Source organism: Protopterus annectens, chromosome 17.part0 (genome assembly GCF_019279795.1).
Source record: "Protopterus annectens isolate FY-2018-M chromosome 17.part0, PAN1.0, whole genome shotgun sequence".
NCBI lineage: Eukaryota > Metazoa > Chordata > Ceratodontiformes > Protopteridae > Protopterus > Protopterus annectens.
The window spans coordinates 286373306-286387935 of NC_056751.1; the positions used below are offsets into that span (position 1 = coordinate 286373306).

Genomic DNA, 14630 nt, shown 5'->3' on the forward strand with positions numbered 1-14630 from the left:
GGAGGCCAAACCCTTTTTGCAAAAAACTGCCGGTTTTTTTGTCCCCGGTTGGGCGACTTTACGTGAAACTCCTGGGGTACCCCAGTTTGGACTTCCTCAGCGGGAGAAGCTGGGGAAGACAGCAGAAAAGGGGTTTCCTGTGGGAATATGTCCTGAGGCCCTTGCACCCGGTGTCCGCTCGGTGCGACTTGTGAAACCAGTGTACCAGAGGAGGGCGGAGGGATAGACAGTCCAGTATCACCAGCAGCAGCGAAAGCCTTCTCCATCAGTTGGAAGGCTGGTCCATCTGAAGAGGAGTGAATGTCCAGGAAAGGGGTCACCCCTCCCCTAAGTGGCTCAGCCTGCCGACCCAGAGTCCCCGGATGGCTGTGGAGCAGCAAATTGTGCGCGTCACAACTGACATCCTGGGTCGTAGCAAAACTTTCCTGCCACGAAGGCAACTGCGTTTCCTTAGTGAGATTCATAAAGGAAACCGCAGAAGGGGAAGACTGTGCTATATCAATGGACTTCAAAGGCAGTGAAAGAGGAGAATAAGAAAGGGTCTTTTGGAGATGGGTGACCACCTCCCAAAGAAGGATAGCTCCTGGGGGGGTGGGATACCTCTAGCAAAGAGCACCTGATCCACAAGACGCAACACATCATTTTCGGAAAGACTTCTTGTGGACCTCACAGAGACTGAGGGAGAAACAGGCCTGTCCACAGAAGAGGCAAACTCAGTGCCCATCTCAGCAGTCCGCACCGAGAACAACGGTGCCGAGAGAGACTGGACTACGGGTGTCTGCACCGAAGAAGTCATGGGTGCCGAGGTCACGGTCTGCACCGACACAGGAATCGGTGCCGAAGTGGTTGTTGGTACCGAAGCTGGAACCGACAAAACTGGAGTCAACAATAAAGGCATCAGTTTCGAGTAAGATGTCTGAGCCAACATGGTCAAGATCTGCGCCAACTGAGCGGTCAGTGCTGATACAGTAGTAATAGTCTGAACTGAGGAGCCCCTCAGTGCCGATATAGTGAAGGCTGCAGGAACCGAGATCATTAATGGAGCCGAAGGTCTAGGCACCGAAAGCACTGGGGCTGACTGAGTGAGCTCTGGAGCCGAAACTTTAGCCTTTTTAGGTTTTGGTTGGCAGGAGTCCCCAGCCAGGGACGAAGGCAAAGATTTAGCCTTGGTAGGAACATCCAAAATTTTCTTATGGCTTCTAGGAGGGGTTGCGGCCTCCGACCCAGAAATAGCCTCTGAAAAGGGAGATTTAAGAAGTCCCTTCAGCAACAACTTGTTTTTCCTTTCTAACAAAGTTCTATTAGAAAAATTTTCACAGATAGTACAGGGCGGGTCAACAGATAAGTGGGACGCCCCCAAACAATAAATATACAAAGAGTGTGCATCACATGTAGGTAATTTGTGTCCACAATCAGAACACCGTTTAAACCTTTCTTATCTGCCATGACAGAAAAAGTAGACAGTAGAAAAGGGTACCAGCAATGGTACAAAAGAATACCCGAAGGTATGAAAAAAAGGAAAGATTACCAATGATAGTAAGGGGAGAAATACCTCGCGGTAAAAAAGTAGAGAAAAGAGAAGAAAAACTCAAGAAAATATGGTCGCTAGATGCAATAGGGTAAGAGACAACAAAAAAGAAACTTTTCTGACAGAAAAGGTAATATAAATGACTATTTGACAAGTAACTATACTTAGCTCAAGAGAAGCAGCTTGACACGACCGAATGGCAACGCGGCAAACAAAATCTGGGGTGAGAGGAGGATTATGGGTAAGAGTTTAGCTCGAGAGTTTGAAGCTGACGTGAGCTTGAAAAATGGCTGGCTCGGTTCTGAGGTCGGAAAAGATACCCATGTGTAAGGAATGAGCGAGGATTAACAATATCAGATCATAACTTCCTATGACTACATATGAAGAATACCAGAGGCAGCAGCATCAACATTTACCACAAGAGGTGGCTCCTGTTTAGTAACAAATTTGCCATGGCTATGAAATGACAGTAAATTACTACGTTACTTGCTGTCAAAGCTCCTGAGACTACTGTGTGCATTGCAGAAATACCCCTTAACTATTCTCGCTTCCTGCTACAAAGAGGATATTTCTGAATCACAAATGCATTCCACCTTAAGTCTACAAATTAAGATGGTTATATTTTTTTCACACCTTGGCAACGCTTTTCCATAGTTACCTCACACACTATTTGTCTGTTACAGCACTAGGCAATACTTAACACACTACTATCTTACCTATGAGCGTCAACTCGAGCCTGTGAGGCATTGTCTTCAGTGTAACTTCCTAGCAATTCAACCATTATTTTCGCTGCAGTCTCACTATTACAAAAAAAAAGTGATACTATTTGCATTAATCTATGAAAGAATGCTACATCATTTATACACATTTTATTATAATCATATTTTAATCTTTTTCTGCATTAATTTCATTTAACATTTGCAACATACGATATGAATTTGCACATACATTTAGATACATATAACTAAACAACCTGAAAGTCTTAAATACTGTAAAAATTTGGATATTGTCTAACAACTTAAGTGAACTATAACCATGTATGGAAGAGTATATTTGGCTGGAGAGAACCTCATGTTACATATTGTTTCCTACATTCTCCAGGGTGAACGCACAGTGACTTTTACTTCAAGCTATTAAATACATGATAGCTACTAGCAGGTCTGCCAATAGTATTGTACTCTGTTCATTACTCTGCTTCTGTGTGTAGTGGATTCCTGTCTGTGCAACTAACAGTGGGTAAAAACTGCCTTCCAGTTTATAGCCTGCTACAGACCACCCTCCCAAACCCAGGAACCCCACTCGGCCTTCCTGAGAACACTGGAAAATATGAAGGTCTCTCCAAACACCATTATATTGGGCGACTTCAACTACCCAAACAGACTGGGAGCATTACTCTAGCTCCAACACCCTAGCCCAAAGATTCCTAGAATTTATAAACTCAAATGCTATGGAACAACTTGTTACCACTCCCACAAGAGGGGAAAACATACTGGACCTGATCATCACCAACATGGGGACTCTATGCTCCAGACCAGAAGTGTATCCCTCACTGGTAAGATCAGACCATAAACTAATCTCACTGGATATTCACATCCCGACCCCACCCCCTGCCCAGAAAACCACAGTGAAAAACTTCTCTAAAGCAAATTTCACACTCCTCAAAACCGAGGTGGAATCCTTCAAAGCCCTGGGGACTGTGGAAAATACGGCCCAGACCGCAGAATCCTTTATAAACGCATTCTATGAACACCTTCAGGAATGCATGGATCATGCGATCCCAAATAAAACCAAGACCCAATCCTCCAAAGGCAGACATCCTGTCTGGTGGACCCCAGCCATAAACAAACTATACAATAGAAGGAGGAAGCTACTAAATGATAGAGCAAAATCCCAAAAGGGAAGGCATCACTGATCAGTATTAGCAAAAAACTACGGGCACTCATAAAATTGTCTAAGGCCAGCTTTGAGAGAAAAACTGCACAGGACACTAAGGATAATCACAAGGCTTTCTTTAGTTATGTTAGGAACCTGGGTGGTAATTCCCAGATATGCTCAGAATTAGTCCAAAATGACAAAAAATACACTGAACCCACAGACACTGCCAACATCCCAGCTGACAGGTTCAGCGCAAACTTCTCCCCCCCCCCCCACCAAAAGGGCAAATATCTATCCCAGCAGAGTGCTGCCCCCCTGACATCTCAGATGCTCAGGTAAGAGCCGCCCTCTCCAAAGCAAAAAACACAGCATCAATGGGACCAGACGGTGTCCCGGGCTGCATCCTACATGAACTCCAAGAAGAGCTAAACCCAAACATAAAACTACTGTTCAATCTCAGCCTTACTACAGGATATGTGCCCAAAGAGTGGCGTACAGCAACAGTGGTCCCTCTCCATAAAGGTGGTGCCTCAACAGATCCTGGAAACTATCGCCCCATAAGCCTGACTAGCTTGGTCTGCAAAGCTATGGAAAGGATCACCATGGACCTCATAAATAAAGATACTGGGGACCTACAGACACTGGATCCTACCCAGTTCGGCTTTGTTAAGGGCAGATCCTGCCTCTTAAACCTGGTTGATTTCTTTGAAACAGTCACCAAGGCCATTGACGAGGGGAGGTGGTCCACACAGCCTACCTGGACCTCGCAAAAGCCTTCGATACAATACCCCACTCGGGCATTATAGATAAGCTCACCAGCTTAAATATAAACCCCTATGTCACTAGATGGATTGCAAACTGGCTCAAGGACAGAACCCACATGGTTAGAATTGCTGGAGCCATGTCAGACTCCAAACCAGTTACAAGTGGTGTCCCACAAGGCTCAGTCCTGGGACCTCTCTTGTTCGGTATATATTTCTCGGAGGTACAGGCCAACACGGAAGGACTGTGGCTGACCAAGTTCGCAGATGACTGCAAACTGGGCGCCATAATCGACTCTCCAGCCGACACAAGCATCCTCCAAAAGGGCCTCATAGAAACAGACAACTGGTGCCAGAGCCATGGCTCAAGCTAAATGCCAAAGTGTATAGTCATCCCTTTGGCAAAACAAAGTGCCCACAAATTACCACATAGGTGGTAATCCATTAAGTACAGAAGAAGTAATTAGGGACCTGGGGACCCAAGTTGATAGCAATCTCTCATTTGACAACCACATGGCCAAAGTGGTTAGAAAAACATTTTATATAGCCCACCTAATCATGAAGGGATTCACATCTAGATCAGGGGAGGTCATCGTGCCTCTTTACTCATCCCTCATCAGGCCCATAATTGAGTACAATGCCCCTTTTGGGATGTACCTTACCAGACACCTGCAGCAACTGGAAAGACCCCAAAAGTACCTCACCAAGAGGATCAAAGGGCTCAAACAGATGCCATATGCTGCCCGGTTAAAGAAACTCCAGCTCTACTCAGTGACATACCTCCTGTTCAGAGGCGATCTGTGCCTGACGTATAAAGCCATGTCCAACCCGGAATTAATGGACATGCTGCACCTCAGAAAATCCAAATCCCATCGAGCTACGCGCTCAAGAGACTTGAACCTCAGCACTGCAATAAAATAGGACATGCTGGAGGGACAGATTCATAACCCAGAGGCTCCCTTCACTCTGGAATAAAATCCCAGTCCAGGTTAGGCAGAGTCCCTCATTGACTGTATTCAAGAGGAATCTTGATGAGTGGATGGGAGATCGTAGGTTTACCCCGGGTATCACTTCTGTGTCACTGTTAGACAGAGGCACAGTATACTAACCTCGAAAAAGGGCACAGCAAAATAAATTTAAAATGGGTGGCGAAAGCCAAACACATTCTGGCTAGGCTTATAAATGCCCTAGGGCAGATAGCCTAGTATGAACCTAAGTATTACATAAACTCAACATTATTTGCCAGCCTGCATCTTGCCTCAAAAATGTTACTGATGTTACATCACACCTGAAAACAGGCTATCCTTCCTTAGTACTATGTATATGACTACCAAATAAATTGGAGATGTAAAATACCCTATGCAAATTCACACATTTGAAAAGATCCACAGTTAATGCAAAAATTCTTGTAAGACCAGTCAGACTCTTCTCCACTGTACCATGACCATCCATCCACTTAGAGTACAGCAGGTACATAAAAAAACAGAATTCACCCCACCATCTTTAGAGTGAATATACACTGTTCTCAAAAATACTTCCATATATGCTTTAGGTTTCCACAAGGATATATACTTTGCTCTGGCCAGTCACAAATGAAAATGCTTCACAGAAAACTGATAATTGCAACACTGACATAGCGATGAAAACTTTCTTGTGTTGATATCACATGTCCAACAACACACTGTAGTGAACTGTACCACTGTACAGGAAAACAGTGCACTACTCTACAGCCTTCTAAGCACTGCCCTGCAAATGTTAACTTCATTAGCCACAGAGTTTACTTTCAGAGCCAAGAGGTACTTGTATGTAGGCTGTTATTGATAGGCTGTCACAATGTTATCTAGACACCCAAACTGTAAGAAGATCTGGGTATATGCCAACCTCATAATAGCTTTGAAGTTAAATCTGTGACTGCTGCAGTTACTAAGCATGTCAGTTTTAAGGGAGGCATGCTCTCTAAAAGACCGCCATTAAACTGCATTTATATTACACATTATTACTTCTGGCTGGTTAGATCCACATAAAGGACTACATCATACACGATTAAGACTACAAAAACTTCTAAGGAGCTTTATCCTAGAGTCCTAGATTTGCTTTCTATGGTCTTCATTTCAGTCAGGAGTCTGAGCAAGTCACTTGACCAGAAATTCCTTCCAGGGTGCCCCTGATAAGAAGTATTTAATCCCTCGGGGTTCATCCAGTTAAATAAAATAAAATAAAAATTACAAAACAAAATAGATTATATTTCTTACTTGACCTCAATTACTAATTCTTAAATTTATCACTTCCAACAAACTTTGAGAAGAAAATGATATACATTTCAATCATAGCCTGTCAACTGTCCAGATGTTTACATAAAGCCCATATTTTTGCCTTCTTGGCCTTTTCCTTAAATATGTTTTTCTGGCCAATCACTGATGATTGAAGTCACTAAATAATGACAGAGATTTGAGTTTCAGATTTCATTTCTACATACCCTTCTCTTTTTCCCTTTAAGTTCTTTGTATTTCTTTGCATCATCTTTCCTACTATATCTTCATCTTTCTTTGCCATCCTACACATTCTCCAATATAAATTAATTGAAGCTAAAGGTACAATGCATTCCCCTTAATCGTATCCCTCATCTTTTTTTTTTTTTTTTACAATACACAACCCCTCTTTTAACGGGGGATCAACCTTGAATCCCAAATGATATCCACAATAATTTTCAACACTTCTTTTTCTAGGCAGCTTGGAAATACGTGTATCCTGCCTAAATATCCCATTCTAGTTTCCCGATTATATATGCATCAAATTCACATTTTTTGCAAATATCATTTCTGTTGCTCCCCCACACAGTTGCTATTTTCCTTATTTCTTTTAATAATTCCTTCTACCATCTGTCTTCCAAAACCCAATCACCATCCTACTTTGGTCAACACCGCACCATCACCACTTTTTACAGCATCTCCAAATCTTTTACTTTTGAACTTGTTTAGCACTTACAATACTTTTCACTTTCTCAACTGCATAAATCATTTCCACCCACATCCTATTCTCAGCATCATCACATTTTTCCCATCTTCTACATGGCATTGGGGTATTGTGTCAACTGGTGCCATCTTTCTCACTTCTGTGTCACTTTCCGACCTTCTTTGACACTCATGCCTAAACTTTGCAGGTCTTATCTCATACAATCAATCCATTTCTATACTAGATGGCCTTGTTTCCTCTTGCCTTCCAACTAACTGTCCTAAATTGTCTTCACCAAAATGTCTTTCTGCTTTCCTGCACATGTACCTGAACCACTGTAATCTGTTCTGTCTGATCTTCTTTGCAATTGGAGCTACATGGGCTTCCGCTCTGATGTCCTCATTTCTTAGTCTGTCGAACAGTATGCATCATACCCCCTGTCTCAAGCACTTTATCTCCATCACCTCTAGTTTCCTCAACTGCTCTGCCCTCACTGCCCATGTTTCTGTCTCATACAGTAATACTGGTCATACCACTGTTTTGTATACCTTATGTCTAAGCTTTATATATATATATATATATATATATATATATATATATATATATATATATATATATATATATATATATGTATACACACACACACACATATTCCATCTCAGTTCTCGGCTTCTGATTTCCCCCATTTGCTGCTATTACAACTGTCTTATCTGTAATTGGCTTCATCCCATGCACCATCAGCTTTACTTTCCATTATTCTACCCTCTGCTGGAGTTCTTGCTCAGAGTCTGCCTGTACCAAGGAATAAATACCGGAATTCTCACCCCATCTCTCATTTCCTATTCAGACATCTCAACTCACTCTCTCCCTGCATCTTAATATGCCTGCATTCATAATTAATACAAATAAGACATCACTCAGGGGCAACCTTTCTTCACTCCCCTTTCAATGTATACCCTTGTACCAATCCATCCATTAACCAATACTTTAGTCCCTGTACTATTATAAACTGAGTTTATAAAGTTATAAATCATCCACAAATGATGCTTATGAATAACTTCCAACATAACAACATGTTATATACTACTGAATGTTTTTTCCATACTATAGGCAGCTAACTTACACTCACCTTTTTTTCTCCCAATACAGTCAACCACTTCTTTATAAGTGACCTGTCTGCCCTTCACCCCATAAATTCCTTCATACTGCACCTCCCCTATGACTTTCCCATCTCCCTTCTATATTTTCATGAAAAGTACAACCTACATTACATAATGTGAGCAGCCTCCTATTTCTCGTCCTCCCACGTTTTCAAAAAAATAAACCTTATTACACCATTACACACTTCTCAGTCTCATATTCCTTGCTCAAACCACTTATTCACAACTTCTACTACTGCATACTTTTTGCTCAGCCACCATATACAACATCCATACCCTAGCCCATCTGGCTCTTCTGTACTATCTATAGTTACTTCTTTTAACACCTTGTACAACTCTGCTCTACTCATCTTTTTCTCTAACTCACTGATGCCTTACCAAAACCATCTAATCAACCATTTCATTTTCCGCTATTACTTTTGTGTCATATAATCCCCTCTCATACTCCTCTCTTGGTCATAATGCATTTTGCACACCTTATTCAGCATGCCTGTCAAATTTCCATCATCTAACATGATTTTCTTACAGAAAATGGTGTCACTTCCTTCTCCTGTCTTCACCATATCTTAAACTTTCTTCCACTTTTTTATTCAGACACCTCTCATTCTCCAAGACTTATTTCTCTGCGCATGTAAAACTTCTTCATAATCCTGGATGCTACTTATATAAATCATCTTTTTTTTTTCTTTTTCCAAAATCCCTTTCTATCGTCATATACTCCCTTTCACATTTCTCCTTGTACATTTTCCTACAGAATGACAAAGTTTTATAAAAAAGGCCTCAAAGCAATAGCCATTCCATAAGACATCCATTTGCTTCTTAAACTATTCTGATTTACTAAATTATCTCCCACAAGTCCTTGTATGCCCTTGCCTTTTCTGATCCACTGTTCATTATCTCCTACCTCAACCCATATAGCCCCATGGTCAAAAAATACATCCCCCGTACTTCTTTTAAAACTCTATAACAAAATAATCTAATTAACTTTTCAAATTCACTATTCTCAATGTATAAATTATTTCCTTCCCTAACTGCAATTTTCAATACATTATCATAACCCCTACACACCTTCACACATGGATTTTATTTTCCCTACACAGTTTCTCAGAATAAATTGATATAATAGTGTTAGTAGACTAAACTATCACATATTTCTTTATTTCACAATTATACTAACTCTCTCTTTAATGTTAGTGTAAGGATTTACTACAACTATTCTGTACACCTTCAACACGGCACCATAAAAAAAAAAATCTACTGCCAATCATTAGCGGACCGGAGTTCCGCTGTGGCGACCCCTTACCGGGAAAAGCCGAAAAGACAAACATTCTGTACACCTTCCCCCTATATCTGACATCACAAAGCACACATCTCCCAAGAACAATTATTGCAAAATCTAACAGCTTCAGCTGCTGATTCTTGAACAATATTCATAAACCTGAACACAGCTCCCTTTCAAAACTCCAAACAAATTTCTTTCCTTACAACTTTTACATCTGGTCTTCCTGTACCTTATAAAAGGATCTAGTACGTTCTCAATATACATCAGCTTTTTGCTCTTCACACAATTGTTTAGCACCATTAAATGTCTTACTTCACTCTAAGTTGTTAACAGTTATTGAAATAACATTCAAGTTATCCCTTCCCCTCCTTTGCAACTCTTTTTGCTTTAAGAAAAACTTTTTCCTTACCGTTCCTAACGGTATTACTCAATTTCCCTACTCCAACTTCTCTCAATTTCATTTTAGCTTAAAATGTCATACATATTTTGCGTTTGCACATTAAACTGATTCTCTGTACTTTTCCTCAATACATACTGTTTCATTCATTCTGTTCTTCCTCATGCAACTCACTTGTAACATTTTTATCAAAATCAAGATTATCTTATATAATATACCCCCTCCCGATATTTTATCATTTTCAGCAATTTCAAGCCACTCGTATTCAAAATGTAATGAGCCCCCTCCCTCACATTTTCTGCAAGTCATTTCACAGTCTTTAATTGAAAATCGAGTTTCTCCATATTGTATGCATCTTTTTAGGGCAAACCTCTATCATCAGCAAGCAACCCAGAAGAAAACACGTTTTAGGTTGACCCCAATATTTAACTATCCCACTCCTTCCATTTAATAACATAACACTGGACAAACTTTGCATTTTGTCATCAACTACAACCAAATTACCCAAACATTTAATGTCCCCATTCCATAAATGTCTCTAAACAGTATTTTTTTTCTAAATTTCTGAAACACACTGATCTGATGTTGTCTACCTTCATTTCATCCTTAACAGATGGGTTTGGTTCCAATATCGGAACAGAATCAGCCGTTACTACAGCTCCATCCAGTCAAAAACTCTCAAGCTTCATATCTACCCAGAATCCCTCTCTCACAATTACTTCAGATCTCATTTGCCACTTTCAGAAACGGTCACATTTAGCTGAGACTCTTGAGCTTTCCTTTGTTTAGGTAAATTTCTGTTATAATCTTAAAATTTTTCTCCCATTCTCTACCCTTTGGGTATTCTCTATATCATCACGGATATATTTATATCCTTCTAGCCTGTCTTTACACTTTGTGTACTCTGTGACTATCATAGTTGATAGAAGGGCAAAAAGGAAAACTATTTTACTCTTTCCTTGTCCGTACACATTTGTGTACTTCTTCTCTACCATCGTTGATAGACAACTTAAAAAAAAAAAAAAAAAAGTCTTATTTCCCTTTCACTTCTTTTCTTATTACCATGACTGATGAGGGTAAAGCCCTTTCTGGTTTCACAAAATGCCAGAAGTGCGACCATAAGATCCCCTCCTTGGATTTTCATGCCTTACGTGTTAACAGCCTTGGCCCTCTCCATCTCCAAGAAGACTGCTGCATGTATCATACTTTTAGTCACAGGGCATTAGTTGAGAGGCATAATAAATTGATCTTGAAAGGTCTTCGGCCATCTGCCTTTGGGGAAGCCTTATCTACTGGAGACAAAGCCAAAACTGAGCTTTCTTCTTCTTCTTCATCCTCCATGGACAAAGCTAAAAAAAGAAGCCACTTGCTTCCAACTTCTCCACAGGCTCCGAAAACAAAAAAGTTGAAGACTTCAGTTCCTACAACTTCACCAGAACCGAAAGTCTCTGCTTCTGACACCACGGTGCTGAAAACCAGTTCTGGATCAAACCAAAACTTCAAGTCTTTCCACCTCGAAGGCCTCGTCTCCAGATGTGACTATTTCATCTACCAGTAACAACTTATTCACCCTCCATAGATCCCTTCGCTGGAGAATCACCTGAAGTATTCCTGCAGAGGCCCAAGTCTCCTACCTCTTCTTCAGTCAGATCCACCAAAAGATTGTCAGACCTCGATGTGGAGAGGATAATTAACAACATTTTGTGGGCTAGAGGACTTGATGGTCCATCTTTGGCACAAATTCCTTCTAGTTTTGGTACTTAGACATCCTTTACTCTGTTTATGACTCTTCCTCCAACATCCTCGAAGGCTTTAGAGTCCACTGTTCCGGTTCCTTCGGCACCAGACTGAGTAAGCTCTGGAGTTGTTTGCTTATGTGGAGCTGGCTATCACACTGAGCTCTTAAGTTATATCTGAACCGGAGACCTCCCGGAGCTGTGGCTTCTGACGGTTCTGGGGAGTAGGTCTCTGCTCCAGATTTTCTGGAGCCATTCTTGCTCCTTGAAGCTTCAGGTCGAGTGAGTTCCTCTCCATATTCAGTCTCGATGGTTGGTTTTTCGGAGCGGGAGGTGACCTCGGTTCCGAGGCAGTCTCTCAGTTCCGGGCTTCATTCCCTCTTCAGAGGAACCAGCCTTTGAGGCTATGCAGAGGACACATTCTCTTAGAGAGATACAGTTGGCACCTACCCCATTGGAATAGGTACCCCTCTCTACCACTGATGTTCCTCCAGTCTCTCCACTGGAACAGCGGGTACCAAAACCTAAAGTTACACAGCCACAGGTTCTGTCGTCCTCAGATATCTCCCCAGACTATCCCCCTGAGGAAGTTCCTCAAAAAATGAAGTGCAAAAGGAAGCATTTGGATTCCCCGCAGGAATCAGTCACCAAAGATACAGATTTCGATAAGGGGGAAGGGTCCCCTTGGTCACACCTTGATGATGTCGCCTTTCAAGACATCTTGGAAATCCATAAACAGTGGGGTGACTGGAAATCCCAAAATCATTCCTCTGAGGTGTCTATTTACCTGCAGGCTTTTGGCACCCGCCAGTCTACCTCTTGGATGAAGCAGCCCACTGATCTCATTCAGTTGATTTCACAGCGGGCATGGAAAGCTACTGATTCTGTTCAGCCCATCCCCAAGAGACCAGACAAGATGCTATCGGCACCCAATTTTGGGCTAAGCGTCTTGCAGTGGATGCTATGGTCATTGCGGCAGCCACCAAAAGGAACTGGCTGAGGAAAGTTCCTTTGTTCATCCACCCAACAGAGAATCCCAGGCTATGGACAGATTTGGAAAGTGGGTCTACGCTACAAGGTCCTTGAACTACTTGGCACAATTCACCAGGCTCCAACAGGATATGATCAAGGAGTTATCGGATACTCTGTCAGGAGCTGTGGCTGAGAAAGTACACGAGAAAGTTGCTTCTCAGTTGGCGACCCTGGAGTCTGTGCCCAACTCATCCATGAGTGTGAATTCTCATACAGCCAAAGTGGCGCCCAGAGAGGCGGGTACAAGCGTAGCAATTAAAAGACACACCCAGATGTGCCTCTGTGAATTTGTGAAACCATTCAAGTCTTCTTTCATCAATGCTTCTTTTGACGTAACATCCTTGTTTGGCCAAATAGTGAAAGAGACTTTATCCAGGTGTAAGAAGGATGGCAAGACCCTTACTGCTGTGGGTGTACATTTTTCCAGCCCCCAAAAGTCCTTTTCTAGGAACCAGAGGAGTGGTGGAAAAATGTGGTTCAAAAAACTCCAAAGGCTTTTCCAAGACACACGTGGAGGGAGTTCCCCCAAAGGTAGAGGGGGGAACTAAAACGGAAGATGCTGATCTTGTGACAAAGGTGATCTGAAAAACCAGGGCTTCAGGGACTCCTTCCCAGGTAAGCCCTTTCAGAGTTCCTGAATGAAGGCCTGTCTTCCTTTGGAGGCAGTGGGGGGATGCTTATCCTTGCACCTAAACATCTGGCTAGACAAACCAGATTCCGGAGTGCAACAAATTGTACCAGGAGGCTATACCATTCCCTTTTCTCAGCCTCCCTCAGTTTACAAGAAATATCCAGATGTTCCACCCAATCAGAGGGATTCAGCAGTACAAGAAATTCAAAAACTGCTGGACAAGAGAGTCATCAAACAAGTCCCACCAGACCAAGAAGGATCTGGAACTTACTTGAAGATTCTTTTTAGCGCCAAAAAAGACAGGGGACTGGACATCAATACTGGATATTTACTTAGTGAACAAATCAGTTCGACAAAGTTCCGGATGGTCACAGTACAGTCCATCTTTTTCCTCTTTAAAGAAAAATGACTGGATGTGCTCTATAGACCTTCAAGAGGCATACTGCCACAAAAATGGACAAGTGCTCGAAAAGGTTTCTCTGCTTCTGGCTGGGAGTCAGTCATTACCAATTCAGATCACTGCCCTTTGGACTCTCCACAGCCCCCATGGTGTTCAACAAATGCAAGGCAAGGCAATCGTAGCAGCTCACTTGAGACTGCAAAGATTCCAAGTGTTTCCATACTTGGACGATTGGCTCAACCACTTTGACCAAGCATCAGTTGGAATTAGCCAGGGACTACACTCAATATCTGCTCCCATCTGGGGATTACAGTAAATTTAGAAAAGTCACACTTAACCATAACACAAACTTTGGAATTCATAGCAGCATTATTAAATACGCAGACATAAATAGCGTCTCTTCCTCCAGAAAGATATCAAAGACTTCTCAATCAGATACAACTGTTACTTTCCAGAAAAGAAGGTTCCAGCACGTTTAGTCCTACAAGTCCTAGGTTCTATGGCAGCTTCCATAACCTTAGTACCGTTAGCCAGATGACACATGAGAATTCTGCAATGGAAAACAGCCTCCCAAAGGTCTATCCTTCATCACCCATTGTCAAATCAAGTTTTGATCACCAGCTTTTGTAAAAAGGACCTTCTTTGGTGGATACATTCAAATCAAGTTCTTCTGTGTTGCCCCTTTCTCTTTCCGGAACCCTCAGCCATAGTGACCACGAACGCCTCCCAGATGAGGTGATGGGGGGGGGGGTTCTGGGCAAGACAGTCCAAGGCACTCTGTCTCAATAGAAGCCAATTTACAAATCAATGTCCATGAGATAACAGCAGTGCTTACTGCATTGCAAGCATTTTAAAAAGCTCTTCCTCTAGCCCATT

General features: G+C 42.1%; 1 protein-coding gene across 2 annotated transcripts in view; it reads right to left on the minus strand.

Moving 5' to 3' along the window:
• Positions 1-14630, minus strand: part of EIF3M (eukaryotic translation initiation factor 3 subunit M) — a 1227752-nt gene that overhangs the window by 735992 nt on the left and 477130 nt on the right. For both annotated transcript variants that reach the window (XM_044058942.1, XM_044058943.1), the window contains one exon: positions 2245-2328. In XM_044058942.1, the coding sequence (XP_043914877.1) occupies positions 2245-2328 (84 nt within the window). The remainder of the gene's footprint in view (positions 1-2244; positions 2329-14630) is intronic.